Source organism: Colletotrichum chrysophilum, assembly GCF_026319265.1.
Source record: "Colletotrichum chrysophilum strain AFK26 chromosome Unknown scaffold_11, whole genome shotgun sequence".
NCBI lineage: Eukaryota > Fungi > Ascomycota > Sordariomycetes > Glomerellales > Glomerellaceae > Colletotrichum > Colletotrichum chrysophilum.
In genome coordinates this window covers 464,261-489,059 of record NW_026517298.1, presented here as the reverse complement: position 1 = coordinate 489,059, position 24,799 = coordinate 464,261, and the positions used below count along the sequence as shown (strand labels likewise).

Sequence of the window (24,799 nt, the reverse complement as noted above, 5' to 3'; positions counted from 1 at the left end):
TGGGCAATGGCAGCTGCGTTATACTTGGGGACGGACCTGCTGTTGAAGAGGGGGTGGGTTGGGTTGACGGAGAAAGAATGCTCGAGACGGTGGGAGGGCCGGCGGGAGGCGTCGTTGAACCGGTCGTGGCATACTGCTTCAACAGTGCTTCACACCTGGCCAACCTCTCCTGCAAGTCCTGATTTGGCCTCCGTCTCTTACGCGCAGGAGCTGGTGTGGAGGGAGTGCATGTGACATTGGCCTATGCGAGTCAGCGGCCAGAGTACTAGATAACTTCACGGTCTCGGCAGCGCACCTTGATACAGTTGGAGCATGGGGTATTGCGGTCGCATTTGATCTTGCGATGTTGGCAGAGCACGCAAGCCAGAACCCGCGGGCTCTTGTGCTGGCTCGAGGTGGTGCTCATCATTGGTAGGGCTGAGGCTGAGGGGCCTATGGGGATGCGATAGTCGCCACAGAAGGATTTTGAAACAGGACGAACTCGTCCATGTATTGGGGTATCAAACCCGCAGACTCGGAACGCGTGGGCGCGCGGCCCTTATGATCAGTCCCTCACGGGAGCAGTCCGACGACGACGACAGAGAAGTTGCAGGGGTTCTGGTTCAGCAAAAGGGAAGTGGAGGAAAAGGTGTGGCGAGCCCAAGATCTGAGACCTGAGAGGTAATAAATGAAGACGAGTATTGACGCGACCCTAGTGGGAATGAAGAGCCCCCCCTTTGACGAGGATCGCAGGTGGTCGCGCACTTTGGCGCAGCGCAAAGTAAAGTTTTTGGCTTAGAAATTGGCAAAAAATGGGATCCTGGGTTGCGTTTGGTTCGAGGCGGCGTCGATGACCAACCAAAGCGGGGGTTAGCGCGAGAGAACGGCTTTGGATCGTTATGCTTCCCCAGTTGTGCACCTCAGTGCGGCGGCGGATGAAGATGGTGGGCGAGGGCGGTAGAGAGGGAGTTGGCGGAGGCAATACGGCTTTGGTCGAGGGTTGATCGTGGGCTGGTCCGGGACGAGCGGACGGGAGGCCTGGCCTAAGTAGCCAGGGTTCGAGTTGGCTGAAGCTGCGAGCCGGGGCGCCTTGTTTGAAGACGCGCGTGCGGTAATGATGGTGAGCAGACGGGTGACGGGTGCCTGGGATTGATATGTGCGATGTGAATCCTCAGGCCTGTGCTGCTGCGTTACCGAACCGCAGACGCCGTATCTTTGTTGTGCGGGATACGGTAGGCGGGATGGAAGGATTGGCTGGAGGGAGAGATAGGTACCAGGAGGCGGAGGTTGGAGTTGCGCGATGGGTGTGGGTGGGTGTCCAGATGTGTGTGTATGTGTGTTTGTGTGTGTGAGAAAGAGAGAGAACGTGGAGGACGAGGATGGGAAAGAGGAGGCGCAGCGGCGGAGAATGTGGGAAAGCAGCATATGCAAATGCAAGAGAGGAGGACAAACAGCTACCGGGCAGGCAGGCAAACGGCAGTCAGTGAGTGTGAGACTGAGTGGTTTCTGCTGACTGGACTGGACTGGACTGGACTGGCTGGTCTCGAACTGCTGCTTGCTGCTACTGCAGTGCTGATGAGGCGTTCGGCGGCGGCGGAGGCGGCGGTCCAGAAGAAGTATGAAGAATCAATCGAATGCGGGCGCGGGTCACAGTTTACTCGGCCTGACTCGTCGGGATTCCAGGAATTCCGATGCAGCACTACCCAGCCAAGAGCACAAAAGGACTGACCGGTGCTGCGGGACGTGTCGTGTGCGTCTCACTGGGTTTCTCCCGCTTGCGCCTAGCTGATCTTCTGCGGCCCAATATATGTCTAAGGTAAAGTCGGGTGTGTGTGTGTGAACTCGAGACTCCAGTTGTCCAGTGCTCTCCCTCCCTACACTAGGTGACTAGGTAGAGGAATGGAGACGAGTGGCTAGGGAAGTGGAGGAGGATAGGATAAAGTGGTTACCGTACCCCTCCAAGGCTGCGGATGTCTTTTTTTGACGCCCGAGAGATTCCGTCGCAATTCAAACAGGGACGACGTTTGTGTCGCAGGTTTCCGTCCGGTTCAGTTGGAGCAGAGTTGGAGTACCCAGGTAGGTGGTGGTACGTCGCAATTATTAATAGGCAGCAACTGCGGCGACAGGAGGCAGAAAAGGCGGGCAGTTGACAGAAAGCTAGAACGTGGAAGGGAACAGAGAAGAGATAGGGGCAGCAGGTCGATCAATCCAAGCAAGACGGGACTCACAGAGACTCAAGTCAAGAGGGGGTGAGGTCGCCGGAGGGAACGGACGAAACGGACGTCGGGCGGACGAATGACGACAGGATGCTGGCCAACTGGGCGCATGTGCGCGGTCTAGCCTCGAGCTCCTTTGCGGCGACGGGATGCAAGGTAACAGAACCCTGGCCCTGGGACGGAGTTTGGTGTATGTGTTGTACCGCGTAGCAGTGGCAGCAGTGCGGATATACTTTGGACGTTTCCACCGTCGTAAATCTGGGCTGAACCTCGATGCCAAAGTCCGCCGAGGTTCGGAAGAGCCTACAATGGGCAGCCACGTCTGGTCGTACTAAGTAAGGACTAAGCGGATGCGAAGGGATGGATGTGCGGTCGAGAAGAGAGAACAGGCAACAAATAAGTGCGATCAACTCCAGGGTTCAACGCGATGTGAGGTCAGGAAGGCAGGGTACGGCAGCGGCAGCGGCCATGCAGGGCAAGGCAGGGCAAGGCAAGGCAAGGCCATGTGCCTACTGCGGAAGGTATGTAGAGCAGGGATTGACGGGAGTAGGTAAGGTAGGGTAGTAAGTTGGTTGATGGACAGGGAAGCGGCAGAGAGCGCAACGGGAAAGGACGGTACCGAAGGAGTTCGGGAACAAGTGGAAGACAAGTTGGAGGTGGTGGTGCAAGGTAAGGTAGGTACAGGAGGGGATGAGATGTTGGAAGAGGGTGGGTGGGCAGAGCAGGGACGGCGGGCGGACGGCGGGGTGACGGTTGAGAGTTAGAGTTCCTGACAGAATTCAGAATTCACGTCGACGTCCTTGCGCAAGTGCAGCAGGGCGGGGAAGAAACACTGCAGCAGCCACCAGTGTGTAGCCGTAAAAACAATGTGCGAGAATTGGATGGAGGGGGATGGAAGATGGAGATGGAGATGGAGATGAGAAGGGGTGAAAAGAGGTCCGGGCAACACAGAGTCTCGGTAAAGTGAAGGTACCTCCTCACTCATCAGGCTCTAGTGTAATGGAACTCCTCTGCGGCAGGCAGGTACGAGCCACAATGAGCCAGCTGGAAGCGCAAATGAGCCTATGCTGCTGCAGCAAGGGGAAACAGGCAGGAGAGACTGTCACTTCCATTCCCCGACCCCAACCCCAACTCATCCCTCACATCAGCATCAGCATCAGCATCAGCAGGTGGGATTTATTACCCGCGCGTGCACATTATCTTAATTAGCACTTCCTAGGCGCTGTTGTAGCGCAGGAGACACTCATGGGGGGCATAGCCATCCGCAACACCAGCTTGAACAGGGCCAAAGTCCCCGCCATCCCTCGTTCCCCTCGTACTCATCGGATCAGTGACATTGCGTCAAGGCATTGTACAACGCCAACCTAGTCTAATGCTGGCATAATGCACCCAACCGGTGGCACTCTGCCGTAACCAGGAAACTGCGCGCGCGCACAACTCTCTCAACTGAATGTCCGTACTTGCATACAGTTGTCTCTACTCTGTCCCGTGCTCCGTACCAAGTTGGACACGTGGAGCAGATCCGCCAGATAGACACAGGGTGCCTTACCAAGACCGACTTGTGGTGGGTGAGGTCGGGGGATAACAGGGCCGACCCTTACGTATCTTGCACTAAAACGCATGCCTGCCAAGATGCCGAAGTGCGAGGTGATTAGCGTGCAAATGGGTTGCTTTCTCAGGTTTTACGACGGCTGCATCTTGTGCAAAAGGCTAGCTGCGGCGGTGGTTGCGTGCGGCTCATAGACTTGTGCACGGATAGATGTTCCCGATCTCATATTATGCAATTTATACAAACCTTATGACATCCCACGGCCTCCTCAGCGGCATCGTGACCACACTCTCCTCTGACGGGCCCTCCACCTGTTCCACGCGCGTGGGGCCATGCCGGTCGGCAGATGGAGGAGCGGACTGATGACTCAACTCAACAGCGTTCACGAATCCACAATTCGACGTCTGAAGTTCTGCAGAGCTCCGCTGGAAGGGGCTGTTGCTCCGCCCAGCCGGTGGTAACCTGAGCCCGTCCTTACCTCCGTGTCCCGATGGCCGGCCACTCATCCCGCCGTCTTCCGTCGTATTCGGCTCGTTCCTTTTTTCTGCCCTGGTCGGCCGTCATTCTGCTGCAAGTCGAGGAATTGGGGATGGGGGCAGCATCCCACCTGTTCCTGTCAACCCCAAGCGGCAACTTCTACGTTATCAGATCACTTAGGAAGTTGGGATAGCAGCTATTTATGATTTCAACTCACGAATATGCAGCATCTTCAATTAGACGACGAACCAAGCGCCGAGTCAATGGCAATCATTCAATGACATTCATCACGACTTCAAGTCTTCGGAGCTGCGCACGATCTATAGCCAATCATGTCGCTTGAAACGACTCACAGTGGGCCTCACAGCGCAGCGTGCCGTTGGCTGTTAGATGGCTTCAGCCAATCACCAACACCCTAATGCTGATTTCCCCAACAGGCCAATCAGTCTGCGGGAACCCCACGTCAGAGCAATTCCTTCCCCACATGCTCCAAATTTTTGGCCGGAGTCACAACCACCACTGCCGACATCGCGACCGACGCCGAAAAAACAGTGACGAGCAACCTCAAATCGCCGCAAACCTCCACCACCATCGTATCCCGAGTTGCAGACGGCCGGCCGAAGGGACTGCAACACGATACGAATCGATCCGAACGGCCATTGGCCTCGAAATACTAGCACACAATGCTTCCCGTTGTATGTCACTCTGCCGTCTCCGACCTCGCTGCTGCGACTTCATTGCTAACCTGCACCCCCTGTTCAGAGACGAGCCGTGGCCTTCCACGCCGCGAGAACCTGCCGCCAGTTCCTCCCCCGACACGTTGCTGCTCCGCGACCGATCCGATCGAGCCTGTACACGACTTCTGCCCGTTTGCGACAGAATGCCTTCCACTCCCAGCTCGAAAGCCACGCCGCCGCGGGGCCCAGCGCTATCCAGAACCCTCAGACCATGACGGAGAAGATCGTGCAGAACTACTCTGTCGGTCTTGCGCCTGGAAAGAAGGTTCGCACGGGTGACTATGTCACTTTGCAACCGCACAAGTGCGTCGTCCGGGAGCCTGTCAATGTCTACTACGACTAATACAATGTCAGGATCATGACCCACGACAACAGTTGGTATGTCGGAGCATACAAACCCGACTATCTAGGCTCTTTCTGACGTACAGCAGGCCGGTCGCTCTCAAGTTCATGGGATTGGGTGCTACGCAGTTGCATGACAAGGATCAAGTTATCTTGGTACGACTAATATCATCCTCCCCTCTTCTTCTCCCACCAACCAAGCCACAACAACACCAAGTTCAACCTTCGTGCAACTCCAAATGAGACGTTTCTTTGAAGAATAAGGCTAACTCATTTTCAGACCCTGGATCATGACGTTCAAAACAAGAGCGAAGGCAATTTGAAGGTTAGTTCTCTATGATTCTTGCAAAGTCGCCCTGCTAACACATGCTTCAACATTGCAGAAATACAGGTAAACTCGCAAATACAGCTGCAGTCGTACTTCCTTCTCATTCAATACAGACTCATCGAGGAATTTGGAAAGAAGCACGGCACTTTTTTCTCCGGAGCCGGAGATGGTATTGGACATCAAATCATGATCGAGTCTGGTTTTGCCTGGCCTGGCACCGTAACCGTGGCTTCGGACAGCGTTCGTCTTTCACACTTGCTCGTGCCTAGTATGTGCAGCTTATTTCTAACTGTTGACTATTTAGCATAGCAACATGTACGGCGGAGTCGGCGCATTGGTGAGTTCTCGGCCGATGAGCCTACTGTGTCTCTGGAAACTGACTTGAACAGGGAACTGCGCTCGTACGAACTGATGCCGCAGCCGTCTGGGCTACCGGAAAGACTTGGTGGCAGGTACCCCCGATCGCTAAGGTAGGCATACGAAACATCTCAAGAGGATCTATGGAGATACTGATTGCGCGCATAGATTACTCTCACCGGAACTCTACGCCCAGGAACTACTGGAAAGGATATTATCGTGGCACTCTGCGGTCTATTCAACAAGGACGAAGTTCTGAACCATAGCGTTGAATTCGTCGGAAGCGAAGAGACCATGCGAAGTATACCAGTTGACGACCGATTGACTATTTCTAACATGACCACCGAACACGGCGCTGCGTAAGTCATTCTGCAAGGGATCCGGGTGGTCGTTTCTGGTTGACTGTGTGGTGCCCCACTTATCTCGGCCAATCAAACTATCAGCTTCAATTGCGCAGCCAATCAGTCGCACACAAGGCGACGTCCTGCGCAATTATCATGAAGTCGTCAACTTGACTAACTTATTTGCAGCGCCGGAATCTTTCCTATGGACTCGGTGCTGAAGGCCTGGATGACGGCTAAGGCTACCACCAACGCTATGCTCAACGTGGAGGGGCCTGCCAAGACAAACTTCACCCATGAGCGTATCGAGAAACTCTTCGAGAATCCTGTAATAGCCGACCCAGGCGCGGTCTACGCCAAGGAACTGTACCTGAACCTCGACACCCTCTGCCCTTTCGTTGCCGGGCCCAACTCTGTCAAGGTTGCAACGCCTTTGCATGATCTTGAAGCGCAAGATATCAAGGTCGACAAGGCATACTTGGTTTCATGCACCAACTCTCGTGCCTCGGACATCGCAGCTGCAGCTCGCGTTTTCCGCGAGGCTTCTGAGAAGGATTCACCGGCCAAATTGGCTCCTGGTGTGAAGTTCTACTTGGCTGCTGCCTCTCGTACGGAGCAAGCAGCCGCGGAAGCTTCCGGAGACTGGCAGGTCCTCGGTACGCCTCCTGAAGCTCTCTGAGCTATAAATCAAAGCCATACTAATGTAGAATACAGTCGAGGCAGGCGCTCATGTCCTTCCTGCTTCGTGTGGCCCATGCATTGGCATGGAACGTGAATTCTTTTCCCCCGAGTAGAGAATGTTTACTAACTTCTTCTTATAGGGCACCGGTCTGCTTGAGCCAGGTATATTCGGACGCAAACTGTTATTTCACGATGTACTGACCACCACATAGGCGAAGTTGGAATCTCGGCCTCTAACCGCAACTTCAAGGGCCGTATGGGTTCAACTGACGCTAAGGCCTACCTGGCCAGCCCCGAAGTCGTCGCAGCCAGTGCATTGCAGGGCAAGATCGCCGGACCGGGCTGGTACCAGAAGCCGGAGGGCGTCGACAAGGTCATTATCGGCGAGGGTGTTGGCGACATCACCGCGGACATCTCTAGCAGCATCGAGGATGCTCTCGAGAAGCTGATCTCTCAAGCCGACGACCTCATTGCTGAGTCCGAGAAGGGCTTTTCAGGTGCCCCTGGAGGCGAGGCCGCTGCCGCTGATGGCGAGGAGACGCTGACCGAGATTCTCCCCGGGTTCCCCGAGAAGATTGAGGGCGAGATCGTATTTTGCGATGCAGACAACCTCAACACTGATGGAATCTACCCCGTATGCTCCTTATTCATGATTACCCACTTATGAAACTTTAAATCTGCTAACCGCTGCCGCAGGGAAAATACACGTACCAAGACGACGTCACGCCCGAAAAGATGGCGGAGGTCTGTATGGAGAACTACGACACCGAGTTCCGTCATATTGCCAAGGCTGGCGACATCCTCGTCTCTGGCCCCAACTTCGGCACGGGCTCATCGAGAGAGCAATTACGTGTACCCTCTCTTGCGTGACCGCTGGACTCTACTAACATGGGCTTATAGGCTGCTACCGCTATCCTCGCCAAGGGCATCCCCATGGTCATTGCCGGCAGCTTTAGCAACATCTTCAGCCGCAACAGTGTCAACAACGCGCTGATGGCTCTCGAGGTACCGAAGCTGGTCGAGCGTCTGCGCGAAGCTTTCAAGAACAAGAAGGAGAAGGTCCTTACCCGCCGCACGGGATGGAAGGTCCTGTGGGACGTCAAGAGGAGCAAGGTTGTCGTCACGGAGAAGGACGGCGCGAGCTGGAGCGTCAAGGTTGGCGAGCTGCCACCCAACGTACAAGGTAGAGAGAAATTCCCCTGGGCAGCTCGTGTTGTGGCATCAGTACTAACACAGATCAGAAATCATCGCTAAGGGTGGTCTTGAGAAGTGGGTCAAGAGTCAGATTTAAAAGCACTTATCTCTGCATAACAGAAAATGGGGCGGGTTATGGCACCAAAAAACTTGTTTTGAGTACAATACTGGATCACGGATGGACTGCTTTTGTAGATATGGGGTTTTGAAAAGTACATGGTAGGCCAAAGTTTTATGTTTCTTGATGTACGTTGGTTCACTGTTGAGAGCATCGCATCGTTATGTTTGACCCCCAATACGTCGTTCCCCAAGATCACACGGACCAGCTGCCCCACCTCTCCGCCGGTTCAGGACGGGGGACGGTGGTGGAACTCAATTCATTCACGACCCTCCGTTCCGCCACCACGCCCACCCGAACCGTTCAGCGGAACGATCCTTGACCCAGAAGTCCGCAACCCTTGCCCAGGGCAGAGATCATGCCATTCGTCCCATCCCATGATATACTATCGTCTGTGGTAACAGGCTAAATTGGTGTTTAGCTGGCGTCATTGCTACCTTACCGAGAACGAGCCGATGACGAGAACGAGGACGAGTCTACCCTGCCCTGCCATGCCTGTCGATCCGTAAATCGGGCCATGGCACTATATTTTAGGCGTAAGGGACGATAGGTCGGATGATTTCATTTGGAGATGACTTGGAATCGCGAGTGAGCTGGCGTCGCTCAGCCTTGTGATAAGCTTAACGCGTTGTGACGCTTGAGAGACTTGGCATCTCTCGGCGGGCTTGTGGGTGGCAGTCCCTCGGGAGGGGTTAAAAACGCAGTGAAGGATGTCCTCCGTTTCATATTTGGGCGTGGAGGACGGCCGTCTTCTCGGCAGAACAAATACAGTATCTTACTTTTTCTTCGCGTAGGCGAAGATTTCAGTTGGGCTAACTTGAATGCACGCTTGTGGCCCATGAGGCCACTTTGCCGAGGCGTGCATGAGTAACATGAAGGAAATGCTCGTAGTACATCAGAATATTATTCCACATTCATATCACCAGCTGCGTAACCAATGGTCGCCCGGAATCGGATCACAGCCGAAAGGCAAAGTCAAGAACTACCATTCACACAAAATCATCCGTCACAAGAGCCTGTAGAAATCCACCCATTCAACCTGTATCACCAACCAGCCCAAGACCCGTCAACCCACCACAAGCACGGCCCGTAAATACCTCCCACGTGAAAAACACAAAAGATCCGACAAAAGACTTCTAAATCCTGATTCCTGAATCCCGTCCGGATCGTCGTCCTGCCCTGTTCGAGAAGAGTACTCATGGTTATGTTGGTATGTCTCCACAGCTCGTTCAGCTCGGTTTGGGAACACGAAAGCGAGAACCGAGCAATGCGAGGAACGAGCAGCCTGAACTTACACCTTCTTCTCCAACAAAGGCTATCGTTTGCGAATACGCGCGCGAGTAATGGGGGCAAATACGCGGGTTGTGATACCTATGAAGGTAGATCCGACCAAAGTCTGGAATTATGTTGTACAAAGATGGGTTAAATGGGCTTGTGATAAGGGGGCAGCTACACGCGGCCTTTGTTGTTGTCAGGTGATGCATTTGTGCCGGCGACAGGATGAGCCGATATGAGGGGAATATGTGAGACATGTCAGATGAACTCCGATGCGGCACGGCAAGAGATGAGCAAAGTTTCTTTTCTTTTGTTTAACGGGTTTATGACGGCTCCTCGAACATGTCTACGACACCTCCCTCAGGGCTTGAGGGTTTTTCTACGGGCTCGGCTGCGACAGCTTCAGCTTCCACTGGAACAACAGCCATGGGCCTCTCAGTGGCTACCAGGGCCCTCGCCTTCTTCTTCCTGACGAGCACATTGTGGCGCCTACTCTTGATGTGCTTCGTCCAGTCCTGCTCCGTCACGCAGGTCGTCTGGCAGATGTCGCACGTCTGCCGCCGCTGCGTGACCGTTTTTTGCGTCGCGACTTCCCGCAGCACCGCGCTTGCTCTCTCCGACGTGCTCGCCGGCTCGGGCAGACTGTCACCCTCAAGATAGCGGCGCGCGATGTCGACGGCTGGATCGATCACGTTGGACGACCACTGGGATATGTCGGTGCTGTCCATGACGAAGAGGTGGTCCATTGCGCTGGGCTGTTCTTGGAGCGGCGGGACGGTCTTTGTACGGATCCAGCGGGTCTGGTACTTTGCATACTGGCGCGTCGAGGCCTTCATATCCTCGAGACATGTCGCTTTCAGAGACTCGAGGGCGGCGGGCTCGGTGGTCTGGTCTGGGTTGTTGAGTGCTTTGAGGTAAGGCTCAAACTCCTTAAAGCCAATTGACTGCCAGATGCCACGAGTGTAGTCCACCTCCTCGCCAGCGGCCTGCTTTTCCTGGACATACTCGTACATCGACTGGGTCTCGTCGTTCAGACCGGCTGTGAGCATTTTGTCCACCCGCTTGTCGAGGCGCTCTTTCAACACCTCGGGATCCGAGTATACCCAGAAGAGTAGCGTCTGCCACGCACCAGCACCGGACGCCTTGGTCTCGGCCAGCTTGCGCTGGCTCTGTTCGGCGTAGATTTCGGATGCAGGGCGCCCGTTCTGAAGGTAGATCTGCAGCGAGCGCTGGATCTTGCGCCGATCGTTGGGGTGCCAGCGGTCGGCCATGACGGGGTCGACCTCCCTCAGCTTCGCCAGTATCACCTCAGTCGGCTCGTTGAGGATCGGGAACGACTTGCCGGCCTGCTCGTCACTGATTTCGGCATCCTTGGGCTTATCGCCCTCCCCACCGACGAGGGAGTTTGCGAACAGAAGCGCATTCGTGTAGTAGTGCGTCCCGCCGACGACGATGGGCAAGTTGCCCCTGCTCCGGATCTCGCTGATGACTCTGTTCGCCTCGCGCTTGAAGTCCTCAATGATCCAAGTGGGTTGGTCGAGGCCGATGTGATCGAGCAGGTGGTGGGGCACGCCGCGGCGCTCTTCGTTGGTGATCTTGTTCGTGATGATGGGCAGACCCTTGTACATCTGCATCGCATCCGCGTTGATGATTTCGCCTTTGAAGCGAGTCGCAAGCTCTACAGCAAGCTTTGAGGACGTCAGCTTGGGTCGCAAGTGCGCGGGGCATTGCCCGGTCGCACCGAGGCAGCATGCGCCGCGAGAGTGGTGGTGGTGGTGCTCACCTCTGATTTTCCTGTGCCGGTCGAACCCAGGATGACCACCAAAGGGTCCGTGGGCGCATGTCGAGCTGTCATCTTGCCAGCAACATTGTGTAAGAACCTTCGGCCAAGTGGTGACCGAAAGATCATACCAGAAAGAATGTCCTGCCTAGCAATGACTCAGAAGGATCACAGCATCGTGGCCGTCAGAGGCTGGGTCTTGCGTCGTGCAATGACAGGTTTTTCCCGGTGCGTGTGGTGTGTCCGGATCGCGGGGCTGGCGTCGGTCGCCGTGGTTGGTGTTGTTGCGGATTTTTGGTGGTTCCAGGCTTCTCCAAATGGGAATGTGGCATCAGAAGGCATCGGAACGCGCCAGAAGGCCTGGGGGCAGCCACCCGCTTCCCTGCCCTGTGCTGTCGGGTCCCGTCAGCTTCCCTTCCAGGCCCCGCGTCTGGACCCCTGAGGCGAAAAGCACTGAAGCACGCTTAAAAAAGGGCGCTGGAGGATTAAGGTAGCGTAGCATTGCCATACCCAGCAGCGCCTTCAGTAGACCCCAGCTCCTTACCCAGTAAAATTGCAGCTTATGTGACGGTCACGTGTGTCCCCAAGCTCCACCAATTTTTGGACACATCGACAATTTGGCGTTTTTGAAGCCAGATCGCAGCCGACCCTCTTTTTTGCCCCGAGCTCTTAGGTCCTCCTCCTCCTCTCCTTAATAACCTCCCTTCTCCCAACACCATCACCTTCCCCTTCGCCACACTTGGAGCCATTGTCGCTCTCTAACTCTTCCTTCTTGTCCCCTTCATCTGGATGATTTAGATCGTTTGGTTTTTTGTTCCTTCCCGTGTCCCCCCAGTGTAACAGCCCATCATGAGTTCTCGTAAGTACCTGATCCCCAAAAAGACCACCTCGACCAGCCCTCAGAATCGCGTGCTTTGCCGCCCTGTCGCAAACCTCCCGAGAGGACACGCGCGCGATATTTACGACCCCGGTCGCGATACCCGACTCTGCCTTACCAATTCGCATCAGGAGAACCACAATGGCTAACATTCGCGCTTCTCTCCCGCAGTACGGTTCCTCGACCTGGTCAAGCCGTTCGTGCCGTTCCTCCCCGAGGTTCAGCAGCCGGAGACCAAGGTCCCCTTCAACCAGAAGCTGATGTGGACGGCCCTCACCCTCCTCATCTTCCTGGTCATGAGCCAGATGCCCTTGTACGGCATTGTCTCCTCCGACAACTCGGATCCCCTATACTGGCTGCGTATGGTCATGGCGAGTAACCGTGGAACCCTGATGGAGCTGGGTATCACTCCCATCATCTCCTCCGGCATGGTCTTCCAGCTCCTTGCCGGCACCCACATGATCGACGTCAACCTCGACCTCAAGAGCGACCGCGAGCTCTACCAGACCGCCCAGAAGCTCTTCGCCTTCATCCTCTCTGCCGGTACCGCCACTGTCTACGTCTTCACCGGTCTCTACGGCCGCCCCTCTGACCTCGGCGCCGGTATCGTCTTCCTGCTCATCCTCCAGCTCTTCGTCGCTGGCATGATCGTGATTCTCCTCGACGAGCTTCTGCAGAAGGGATACGGCCTCGGCTCTGGTATCTCCCTGTTCATCGCCACCAACATCTGCGAGTCCATCATGTGGAAGGCCTTCTCCCCCACCACCATCAACACCGGTCGTGGCCCTGAGTTCGAGGGTGCCGTCATTGCCCTCTTCCACCTTCTCCTCACCTGGCCCAACAAGCAGCGCGCTCTCCAGGAGGCCTTCTACCGCCAGAACCTCCCCAACATCATGAACCTCCTGGCCACCATTGTCGTCTTCGCCGCCGTCATCTACCTCCAGGGTTTCCGCGTCGAGATCCCCGTCAAGTCCTCCCGCCAGCGTGGTGCCCGCGGCTCGTACCCCGTCCGCCTGTTCTACACCTCCAACATGCCCATCATGCTGCAGTCCGCTCTGTCCTCCAACATCTTCCTCATCAGCCAGATGCTGTACTCCCGCTTCTCCGACAACCTCCTTGTCCGTCTCTTCGGTGTCTGGGAGGCCAAGGACGGCTCCGCCCAGCTTTCCGCCATCTCCGGTCTGGCCTACTACATGTCTCCTCCCTTGAACTTCAAGGACGCTCTCCTCGACCCCATCCACACTGTCGTCTACATCGTCTACATGCTCGGTGCCTGCGCCATCTTCTCCAAGACCTGGATTGAGGTTTCCGGCTCCAGCCCCCGCGATGTCGCCAAGCAGCTCAAGGACCAGGGTCTCGTCATGGCCGGTCACCGTGACCAGTCCATGTACAAGGAGCTCAAGCGCATCATCCCCACTGCCGCCGCCTTCGGTGGTGCTTGCATCGGTGCTCTCTCCGTTGCTAGCGACCTCATGGGTGCCCTCGGCTCCGGCACCGGTACCCTTCTGGCTGTCACGTAAGTTCTTACCCCGCAATGGATACCGATTTGAGCTTCAGCTAACATCTCGCCAGCATCATTTACGGCTACTTCGAGATTGCTGCTAAGGAGGGTGACCTGGCCGGTATGAAGGGCATGATTATGGGATAATGTTACCAGTCAACGAGAACGACATACCCCTGTTCAGATATAGCGAAGCTTCTTCCTTTGTTCATGCGAGGCTTCCAGCAGCCGCTATACGGTGGCTCTCTGTGTAATATCACGGCATACATTTTTAAAAAGTCATGACGAGGTCTTTAGTGTCCCTCGTGAAGAACAAAAGCAATGGATTTCCATGGTGATGGGTTAGGTTGCATTGGGACAGGGGATTGTCATCCCCACGCGGGGTTTCGATGAGGTTCAGGCGAGAGGGTTGGCCCTTGGTGGAAACATCGGGTCAGGTAGTCTTGCCATGGCCGTCGAGAACTCTAGCAGGGTGTTGTATTTAAGACCATGTATGCGAACAAATCCATTTCACGCGCCCAAATCGTGTCTTTTGCTGCTACTGAGCGAGTAAGATATTAATGTTCCCACGCTGTGGTCCCCTTGTGTTGCCTCTCGTATTGTGGCATGGTTGAGTTGTCGATGGTTGGGCTCATAATGACCCTGGAGACTTGTGTCAGCACCATGGCACGGCATATATATTTCGGCCGATGAATGTTCCAGCCAGTTCTCTACCAATAGAAACCGCATGCGGTCTTCATATATCATTAAGCATGGGAAGCCTGGGGTTGGCCTGCTGCCTGCCTTGCGCAGCTGCTTTCCAGCGCTCTCTTGCCGCCGACAAACGGGACACCGGTTGCTCGTTGTGTGCCATCGGATCCCTCGTCCAGCAATTTCCCCAGTCATGATGGTTGCCTTGCGTATATACATCGGTATAAGCTCAAGAGCGGCGTTCTGTTCAGGCACATCAAGTTCCAGCTGCTCGATCGGACGTCCCGCCTTTACCGTGCCGATTCCTTCTGCTCGTGAAGTCCCGATCGATGATGCACTTGTCAACTAATTCCCTGGACCAGACGGTTTTCCTGTGGTCATTGTATAATATCCTGCTCCCCTGTTTAAGGTTCCCATGCGTGAACGTCGTGTATGGGCAGGTTCCAAGGCCCGCGTCCCGAATCAGGGGCCAACCACCGTCACGCGGATCAGCTAATTACCGGTATAAATCAGACGGGCTTGGAGAAGATGATGGCGCAGCACAATCAGCATGGCGTTGTCAAACTTCGAATTTGCAGCTTCCAAACAGAAGTCGACTTTGCTGCGCATGACCGAGTTTCTTTCTCCTTTTCCCGCTTCATGGGATTTGGACACCATCATCCGACTGGCTGGCTTTTCTCGCCCTACTTGGTGTGTATACTTGAAAACGAATAGTTTTATTCACACTGCTTGAGGTATTTGAGGGGTGTCGCGGCATCATTCAGTGGCATTGGTATTTCCGTCCCATGGGCCTACAACATGCCGATGAGGGCTCCTACACCTTTAGTCCGCCCTTTCAACGGCTCTCTTATCGTTGGCCCAAAAGTATGATCAGTTTCCTGAGAAATCAGGTACCGTCATCAGTCCTCAGCGATGACCGAATAGTCAATCTTGGAACTACCAAGTTGAGGCAATATATAAGCATGTTGTGTTTCGTCGGTGCCAGACTTCATGTCACAGATGCGTGGGGTGCACAAACTCATGACTTACAAAAAAGACAAAGCCCAAGCACAATGGAGCCATATAACGAATGTCATATGCTACAACATGAGAGACAGGGGCATCTCATGGGTTCTGCCTTGCCCATCCTTCTCTCTGCTCGCTGACGATACGGCTAGGAATAATCTCTGGCTAGTGTCTTCGCGCCTTGATCTTCTCGTGCTAGTTAAGCCTCAGACGATCGACTCACCTTAGAGATGAGGTCTGTTTGCGCTTTTGGAAAGACGATCTTATTCGCTCGGTTCATTTGGCGTGTGTGGTTTTGTGAAGGCTATATATATATCTTAGCATCTAGCTTGAATATAGTTCTAGCAGCTTGCCGGACCATCTACCAGAGCATCCTAGAAAACGACTGACCAACCATTTGAGCAACTTGAGAGTATCGAGCTTACTATAAATAAAGTCTGAAATGCTGCTATACTACGTTACAGCACACAATGTCGGCGAGAAGGTGTCAGGAGTTTGAACAAGGCTGGCTTCTGACCAGGGTTTCTGAGCGTCACCAGGTCACCAAGTGGCTTGCGACGGCTCTTGATGATGCGCAAGCCTTCGTCCGTACCCGTCTCTCTGGGTCACCTTTTCTCTTCGTATATTCTTGGTCGTGATTCTAGATACTGTAATGGCTGCCTCAGTCCTCAGTTCAGTGTTGTTTCGGTGGATGTGGCAACTACAGCATTCCGAGATGAACTATGTCAGTTGCCCATCCCCTATCAGCAGCAACATCATTACATCAACCAGGAACAAAGACTGCGACTATTTCATCTTTTGGGTGTCTTGATTCTACATTACCCAATAGCCATTCTTATAAAGAGTTTTCTGACATAGCTTGAAGGCCGTCGTTTCAAAGAGCTCATGTACACCCAAAACCTGCGAATTCTCGTTCTCATAGAAGTCTACTAGCCTCAGTCACTGACGGAAGTCTCTGCCTTTTCTCGTAGCACGTTGTTCTCGCCATACCCCAGCTGCAATGTGAAGCCGCCTGTCAGCCTGCGCCTCCACCCGAACGCATCGCGTCATCGACAGCAAGAGCATTAAAACATACCTTAGATCACGAATCATCAGATGGTTTCAAACCCAAATAAGACGAGTGCGAGCATGATCGACCTTCTGCACCAAGAAATACGGTCGTGTCTTCGGGGAAGAACCTTCAAGGCTCCGATATCATGCTTCGTAGGCGTACGCCGACCCGAGTATACATACTTCCATGACTATGTATATGCGGAGAGAGGAAATGACAAGAAGTTTGATGACCATACCTCAAGCATACGGCGCATTCCATGGTTATTGTGGATTGATCGATGCTTGAACTTTACATCAACGGATAGTGATGCTCTCGAATCGATAAGCCCACAATGCCTATGATCTCTGTCATTGTGGGGAAGATATGGGAAAGAGCAGTAGACCGCGTCAGGGTATTCATACGTTTCCATGCCACCAGCTGAAAGCCAAGTGCCTAGTTGGAGGGTTAACAACTTGAACCTCGTCGGCATTGTCTGCAGAACGTGACGAACCTGGGCACCTCTGGAGTATTGTACACACCCCCCGTCAATCTCGGATACATCAATGGCGAGATCGAGTGAGGCTTTTCAATAAAAAATGCCATCAGTGATCCGTCTGTGTCGTATTCATGGAAAAATGGTCTTGATTCCGTTCTTTAATGTAAGTCTTCCTACAAGCTGATTCTACCCTGAAGCTCATGATGCATAAACCGGACCTATGAAGTTACTTTCGGCACAAAGCAGCATATAAATCATACATAATGAAATGTTTTATTTTTCGACAGCAAAATATCGACATCATCTTCGACGTACTGACACCACGGACTTTGAGTCGCAGGCCGTGCTTGCCGCCTTGAGCGAGATGCACATCGTACCAGAAGCTCACCTCCTTACTGCCATCGAACAGTGCTGGCTGTTATCATTTGTATCCGGCGTGTATTGGGACTCGACCTGAAGTATACCTATGTAGCAGAGCAGGAGAAGGATGCGTGGGGTTCAGTGTTCATTTCTACAAACGACGTTCAAGACCATTTAACCAATCCTAAGTAAAACCAAGGGTTACTACAACCGACGAAGAGAACGATTTTGGGAAGTAAAAAAGCTTTTGGGTTCGAATTCAAACGTTAAATAGGCGTCATATCTACAGTATCCCCAACCATCTCCTTCTATGTGGTCGTTCTTTAGTCGCTTACCTTAGATACCATATAAAACCAGCATTTTCAAGCTAGATACTGGCCACACCAGACAATATGCCAGGGTGTTTGTCAGTCATTAGCAGTTGTTACGCCCTTGATTGAACACTCCCCTGAGCCCTGGTTTTCTGTTAGTACCCGGTTTGGATCCAGCTATTAGTACCCTCGTCTTTCAGCCTCCTTGTCACTCGTGCCGTATGATGCCCCCAAGTAAATGCGTATTCTATCCGTAAAATTTCAGTCGTACAGCTTCTAAGCCACGAAGTCGTGCGTATGCGAGATACTACGAAGTTGTAGGCATTCCGCCTCCTGACTTGGAGCGTGATGATGAATATCACCTGGGCATATCCATTGCCCCTGCAATGTCTGTCTGAGATGATCTGACAAGACCGCAGTTAATATAAAAGTCGCCTAAGGAGGGACGCAGAACCGAGCAATGGAAGCAGTTCGCCTGAAGTAAGACTCAGAATGGAAAACATGAAACGCACCTGTGAGCACTCTGGGTACGCAATAACACCTGAGAGATCACTGTGCCATGTTCCAATGAATATGCTATATATTTACTTGGAAGCTGGTTAGTGAACTCCGAAAAGCAATGTCCAGTTTGTGCAGCCTTTCGTTTTGCTTATGTCCCGGCCCAGTTCACACCCGTAAACTAAAGCGGTCTCTATGCCTCCATTCTTATTGAGCCATCTATCTGCAGGTCCTGGATCACGCAAGTCCCGTCTTTCGTCATCACGGTCTTCCAGTGTGTATACGTCAAAGTAGTTAGAGGCCTACGTACGGGCACGAACTAAGCCTTGGGCCTGGCATCGGGTCCTATTTTCCGCTTTTGAAGGGTCTCAAAGGACCAATAGTGACCAGGCGCACCCATTGTGTTGAAATTCAATCACACTGAATCAAGCTCCTCTTATACTGCCTTCAGCCCCTGACCAATCAACACGATAAAGCCAGCTACCCGCCAAATCAGGCATGTAACCCAAGGTCGAGGACGAAGATTGAAGCAAGTACCACAGACTTGCTAAACAATTTCGACGTTTCCCAGCAGATTACACACGAACCCTAACCAAAAGGGATCAGTGCCCGGATGTTGCGGTCCGCTTCCAGCAACTCATGACCCGCGACGGACTACCCATTTGTCACGGAAGGATAAAAGGCCAGCCAGCTGTTCCACTTCCGACGCTCTGGTTCACGGAACGAATTCTGCTTAGAATTGACGAGTTCAAGCTGTCTTAAACGATCTAAGCTCATTTATACAGTTCCTCACATCCGCATCATCGATGTGGCAACCTCGTTCCAGAAGCCAACCCATAATGGCCATTCCCATGCAATACGAATACTTCCAAGCCAAGGATGATGACAGGTGCTAATCAAATAACTAAAATGGAGTTGCATCAGTGTGTACGCAGCATTCCTGAAGGTCGTACTTCGATCCCCGAAGGTGTCTGCTCAGCTTCAACGCAGAAGCCCAAGCGTCATTTGAGCGCACCTCATGCAGGTGTACGGATTTGTTGCTCTAAAATCCTGCTTTCAAACCCGAATTACCTTGCTTTTATAGGTTGAGGCTTCCGCGTCTACCTACCTCAGACATGACTGACCGAAAAAGACTGAGCTGTCCCTTTTCACACAAACAACGCCGCTTCCCACGAAAATCCCAAGCACGCCGGGCCGGGACCAGAATCTTTCTTCAGACCAATGGTAGGGGAGAACCAAGGCACATATAAATAAGAGCTACGATGAGGGTTATCGGTTTATACGCCAACCAATATTCCGACGGCTCGTGTTCGTGAATACCATGTACTCCTGTGAGCATCGAGACTGCCGAACATGAGTAGCTCCCATACAGCCAGCTTTCACGCAATGGAACAAGAGCAGCAGCCATCTCTGCTTATCGTCCGTGTTTGTCGTGTATTAGTGGTCCAGAGTAACTTGGTACTCACCAAAAGCAACTACGGGGTTGAAAGATAAGCACATGATCTTCAATCTGGCTCTTGACGCATGATGAAAGCCAATGTTGTCACCTCCGATTCGGTTGGCAGGTTCCATCCAAGTTCACGATGCCAGTGGCTTTTATTGGCCTCTGCACTATCCGCTTGATGAAAACTTCAGCTTGTGAAGGTTCACGTGGTCTTTTCAGCCCTACAGCAAAATGGATGTGGATGGAGAGCAACACATTTCATATGGCATATGACTACCAGAAAACTTGCAGTCGCATAGTACACCTTCACCTCAAACACGCGAGCATTTCAATCACATGAGAGGCGGCAGCAGCGGCAGGCCATTTCCTCAACCGCCGCTGGCGGTATTCCAACACCCATGTCGGCCATGTTTGCTTACCCCCCTGGACACCCAAACAAACGGTGAAGGAGGCTCGCGAAAGGGTCTCTCGCATGCGCGCTGACCGTTATGAGCAAAACCTCCGGGGAGCCTGCATGTTTTCTCTCCGAGAGAAAACGCGGAGATACTGCCTCTTCTCCAGTAGGCTAGAGGACTACGTGATACATCGATATCCAATAAGGATGGAGGGATGCTGGGTAAGGGTTGCTCACGTCACTTGCCTTTGGGGGCGGAGCGCTTACGAGCTTCGAAATCGTTCTTGACCGGGCCGCTTCAAGCGGACATCTATCTAGGGTCGCTGACCGTTCTGATGATGTTGCCTCTAGCGTGGTCCGGGGTCATAGTTGAAATCCTGCTGCAGGTTGAGTCTTGGGAGGGGGCCGATGTGGGATGCCGGACGCGGGAAGATTGGACAAGCGCGAGTATGGATAGCATCCCAAAGAAATCTCCTGGTGTTTCTCTGAATATTCAATCAGTATCGCACGTGCCGATGCAAACAACAAGGCTCTGATCGGCTGGACGTAGTCCAGAATGTCCGTTTTCTAGATGTAAATCAAGTTGCAGTGCCATTGGCGGAGTCGATACCGCTGGACCACCCGGGTACCACTTCCGGGCTATTGACTTCGCCGGAGACCATTCCGATATTAAGTTTTTCACGCCTTGATTTGACAAGCGCGTTGTTGACCTCAATCGCAGGACACCGGTCGTTGGGATTTCGCAGTCGTGTCGGCGCATTCGCACGAGAGTCCCGCCCTTATCAGCATGGAAAGAAAGGTTCCACGGTACCGGCATCGTGCCCGGTTTCCCCACGGAAATAGAACGCTGGTGACATTTGGAAGCCAAGCAAGGGGGTTGCCGACTACCGACGCGCGGCGCTTGTCTTGGTTGAATGATGATGTCCTGGAGACGAGTCGTGGGAGATATGAGCATTCCTGTCTCAGATTCCAATTGAGGCATCCAGAATTCGAATCTAGCATCACATTGTAGAGTTTCACGATCCCTTGAGAACACGCTCATTGACTGGCAGGACGCGGTCAATCTGACTCCCTCGTCTCGTTCCTGAGCTAGGACTGACTCTTGGATGATCGAGATCCGACCCTGGAAAAGAAGCAAGTGAATGGCGCTCATACACACGTGATGCCTGCCAACGGCTTTCTTGGCAAACAGGACAACATGAGATGTGTCCATAAGGTGAGCCCTTGGAGGGGAGATTATCTGATTGATAACGGTTCCCCTGGCAAGAAAATGGTCCAACAAGAAGCTCAGGATCCAGGGTGGCACTGACAGAGTATCAAAATGACAGAATCTTTGGTCACCCTGTGGGTTAACGAGATGACGGCAGAATCCTTCAGAGACGGTGATGGGTCAGGCTGTGGTTGATTTAATGGACCGAGTGAACTTCAAAATGCGATTGAGCCTTTAGGCGCAATGATCGACACTCGACTTTTGAAGAGCTCGAGAACAGGTGGTAAATGGCATGCCATGAGGTGGTTTAGAGTTCCCCAGACATTGGCCAGGCTTTCAGGCGGCACCTGCGCTGCAACGTCGAGTGGGAGACCGAAAGAGAGGGCCAGTCCTGTGTGCATATCCGTAGTTGCAGGGAGGGGACAGCTCCCCGGCGCACGTTGCATGGGCTTTGGAAGTGACCGTGGTGCGTGCGTGGAGTCTTTCACTCTTGCAATGCCCCGAGCCGCCCCGACTCCGGCATCACCTGTTCGTGCCGATTTGCGTGCTGCAGGCCGTAGGATATGGATTATGCGATGCCTGGCCTTATCGAACCGCAGCGGGGCCAGCCAATAGTTTCCGGGGATGGTGATGATGATCGGTTTGCAGCACTTGGAACCCCGCAAGCCATCGTGTGCCTCTCGCCGGCTGCATGCACGCACAGGGCAAGGCCAAGATACCTCTTGCAATGCTGCGGGCTTTTTTCAACGGCTGCAGCAGTCGGATAGCAACTTCCTGCCGCCGGTGCGGCCACGCGCCAGGGTTTGGTCAGCCTAAGATGTCATGCAGTATCTGTGGTTTACTGAAGGTGTAGTGTCTTCGAATGGCGGTGAAGGTGAGTCATTGGCCGATGGCAATGGCATTGTTGGCCGAATCCCGCTTTGGGGAGATGGGATGGACCATGAACGGGGGCTCAAGCAGATGGATCTGATCCCCGAGCAGTGTCTTGCCCCAACGGGAAGGTCGATGATTAGCAGCAATGGAGGTGCGGATTCGACATTTGAGGGTCCAGTCCAGTAAAGTCCAGCCGAGGACTTCGTTTGCGATTCGGTTCTGAGGAGAGCTGAGCGACCTTCAGGACAAGAAAAATGAGGGGTTCTGCGTTGATCAACCGCGTGATGGAGGGACGGGCGAATCGATTGACACGATTGGGCCTGTCCGGGAGGTCATGAGGCTTCATGTTTGTCACCCATCAGTGGTATCTGGAGTGTCTCTATGTAAGCCAGCTTCCATCCATGCCACACGCGTATGCAGGAGAGGTACGAATAGAGCACGCAATGGAGCGTATGGCGTGCGATTCAGGTTGACTTTGGTGTTCCAGGAGAGCGAGGGGTGTGGATGGCCCAAGGCAAGAAAGCAATCTCCCTCATGCCGACAGTCGAGCGCCTATCGGCCTGCAGCAGAAGTGCTTGAAGCGGGTGGGGAGGAAGTCGCACCCAGGATCAGTTCTCTTATTCGTTATCGCCGCTTTGCAGGTGCGGCGCCGTACGTGAGGACGGGTGGGATATTCAGAGTCCCGTCTTGCAGTCGATCGTTACGTACGACCTGAGAAAAACGTCGGCGTACGACTCAAGCAGTTGATGTGCCAGACGCAATGCAATTGGTTCAATGTCGACGACGTCGAAGAGTGAGCCGTGCGCGTTGTACACGATGGGAATGTGGTGGTTGGGAGTCGAAGATTGGCTTCTGACAGCGCACCAAAGGCGGAGAGGTGCGGATGTTCCTGAACGTTGGGAAACCTTGAGCCTCGTGGCAGCTCTTGGATCCAGAGGCTAGCGAGCTGGTGCTTGTGGGAGGCCTTGAGTGGACGCCTTTGAGTCCTGTAGGGACGAGGGAGCGTCAGCTCAAAGCATTGTTCGACGGTAAGACATTGTTGATGGTCAAAGCCTACCAAAGCAGCTTGAGCTCCAAGTGTGTGGGCTAGTCGGGAGTTAGGAGACGGCGCAGGTCCCTCAGGCCAAACACCCAAAGGACGTTCGTTGAAGGACAGATTTGCAGGAAGTCAGATTGACGAGGCAAGGTTTGGCCGTGTACTTCCCAGGCATCTGGGAGCAGTGGTTGGCTTGAGACATCATTCTGATCTCATGGGAAAGTGTGTCGCAAGTTGTTGGCAAACCATCTGTTCTTCACCAAAGGCAAAAGCAAGGAGGGACGCTGCCGATGGAACGGGTGTTGCCTATGCCGCTGTTTCCTGCAACAATAAACACTGCGGGCTGCCATTGCCAATGCCCATGAAAACACGGTGAGGTGAGTCGGACGGCAAGGAGCAGGCATTTGCTTGCGAGAGGGCCAGGTTCTCGGGAGCAACGCTTCAAGGATGCATTAATCCGGGTGGAAGGTGGGTTGGCAGAGGTGTGGTTGGCGGGTGAAAGAGAGAGCGAGATAGTGAGGTGCTGCTGCTGCTGTGGGCTCGCGATCCCTGCAAACGCGCTTTCCAGAATCCATCCATGTGCAAGCAGAGCCAGAGCCAGAACAGCTGCGTTGCGCCTTCACTTCCGGCAACTGCCTGCGATTTTGAACCCAAGCAGGAGCTACAAACTGCAATTGCACTTGCACTTGCACTTGCACTTTCAGTTGTACATGCGCTTGCTCGTTGCGCCTTTTCGCCCTTGCCATTTCTAGCGTGGTATGGCGTCTAGCCCTGCGAAAAGATAGATACGTACCTCTTGTTTCTCTTGCTCAGGAATTTTTCATCATTATTTTTTTTTCCCTCCTTCCTCAGAGATCGAGCTCTCAGTTGCTCATCGGGTACGTACCGAGACCTGCCGCAGTGGGGAAGAGGAAACCGAGCTCGCCGACGACAAGGTGCTCGGTCGTCATGGGCGTTGAGCGTTCTGGGCCGAAAGGAGCTGGAGCTGGTGGGTTTTTCTTGATGTTTAGATTGGGGAGCCTTACATCATTGGGTTGGTGGAATGAGAGAGGCCTTGCGCAAGACGCTCCAGCGACATCTCATTTCTGGGAGAAATGAAGCTGGCCGGCAGGTGACTTGATGGTTTTGAGGTAGGTAGCTACTTCACATGGCTATTTACCTACATTACTCATCCATTGATCTGTATCCTCATGGCAAGCAGCAGGAACAGCAAGCACTTGCGCACGCGTTATCTTCCGGCGGGGAGGTAAGGTAGGCCAACATAGAACCGTAGCTTCAGTCCTTTTGCGCCCTTGCGGAGCACGCTTGGTGGAGCAGAAAGCTGCACGCTGAAGCAGGGCGAAAAGGAGGCTTCTGGAGAGCGTTGCTAGCGAGCACATGCTTGCTGCAATTGAAGCTTCCCACTGGACGGCTTGCTGCTATCGTGGTGCAGCTAGCGGGGCACGACCCTGGCCGCCTTGGTACACCCTGGACCTCCGGACTGCATCTGACCTTGCCGGACGGAGCCTGCGCCTGTGTCGTGTATTCTGACTGCCAGCACTCCAGACTCCAGAGGCATGGCTTCGGCTCCCAGTCTAGCTCACAGTGAGGAACAACGCCCGAAGCTGGGTTCCGGGGTCGCCATTCTGGGTATTCTGGGTACTTTGGAGGGAGGGAGGCTCCGCTCTGGCCAAGATCCGTGGAGACTGCGTCCTTCA

General features: G+C 53.7%; 4 protein-coding genes across 4 annotated transcripts; 3 read left to right on the top strand and 1 right to left on the bottom strand.

Annotated features, from left to right (window-relative positions):
* Positions 1-4,904: 4,904 nt before the first annotated feature.
* Positions 4,905-5,301, top strand: COL26b_002336 (uncharacterized protein; the record flags this gene model as incomplete). The annotated part of the gene is made up of 2 exons (XM_053175260.1): positions 4,905-4,916; positions 4,984-5,301. The coding sequence occupies 2 exons, from the start codon at positions 4,905-4,907 to the stop codon at positions 5,299-5,301; spliced, it is 330 nt and encodes a 109-aa protein (XP_053040880.1).
* Positions 5,302-5,316: 15 nt separating this feature from the next.
* On the top strand, positions 5,317-8,298 carry LYS4 (mitochondrial Homoaconitase; the record flags this gene model as incomplete). The annotated part of the gene is made up of 13 exons (XM_053175259.1): positions 5,317-5,336; positions 5,390-5,456; positions 5,581-5,625; positions 5,684-5,691; positions 5,742-5,868; positions 5,933-5,965; positions 6,018-6,098; positions 6,154-6,344; positions 6,516-6,982; positions 7,220-7,641; positions 7,704-7,859; positions 7,908-8,190; positions 8,249-8,298. 13 exons carry the CDS (start codon positions 5,317-5,319, stop codon positions 8,296-8,298), a joined length of 1,950 nt encoding a protein of 649 aa, XP_053040879.1.
* Positions 8,299-9,917: 1,619 nt separating this feature from the next.
* Positions 9,918-11,449, bottom strand: COL26b_002334 (uncharacterized protein; the record flags this gene model as incomplete). Its single annotated transcript, XM_053175258.1, has 2 exons — positions 9,918-11,282; positions 11,378-11,449. The coding sequence occupies 2 exons, from the start codon at positions 11,447-11,449 to the stop codon at positions 9,918-9,920; spliced, it is 1,437 nt and encodes a 478-aa protein (XP_053040878.1).
* A 774-nt stretch (positions 11,450-12,223) lies between these two features.
* SEC61 (translocon subunit) lies at positions 12,224-13,899 on the top strand (the record flags this gene model as incomplete). The annotated part of the gene is made up of 3 exons (XM_053175257.1): positions 12,224-12,233; positions 12,423-13,767; positions 13,824-13,899. 3 exons carry the CDS (start codon positions 12,224-12,226, stop codon positions 13,897-13,899), a joined length of 1,431 nt encoding a protein of 476 aa, XP_053040877.1.
* Positions 13,900-24,799: the final 10,900 nt, after the last annotated feature.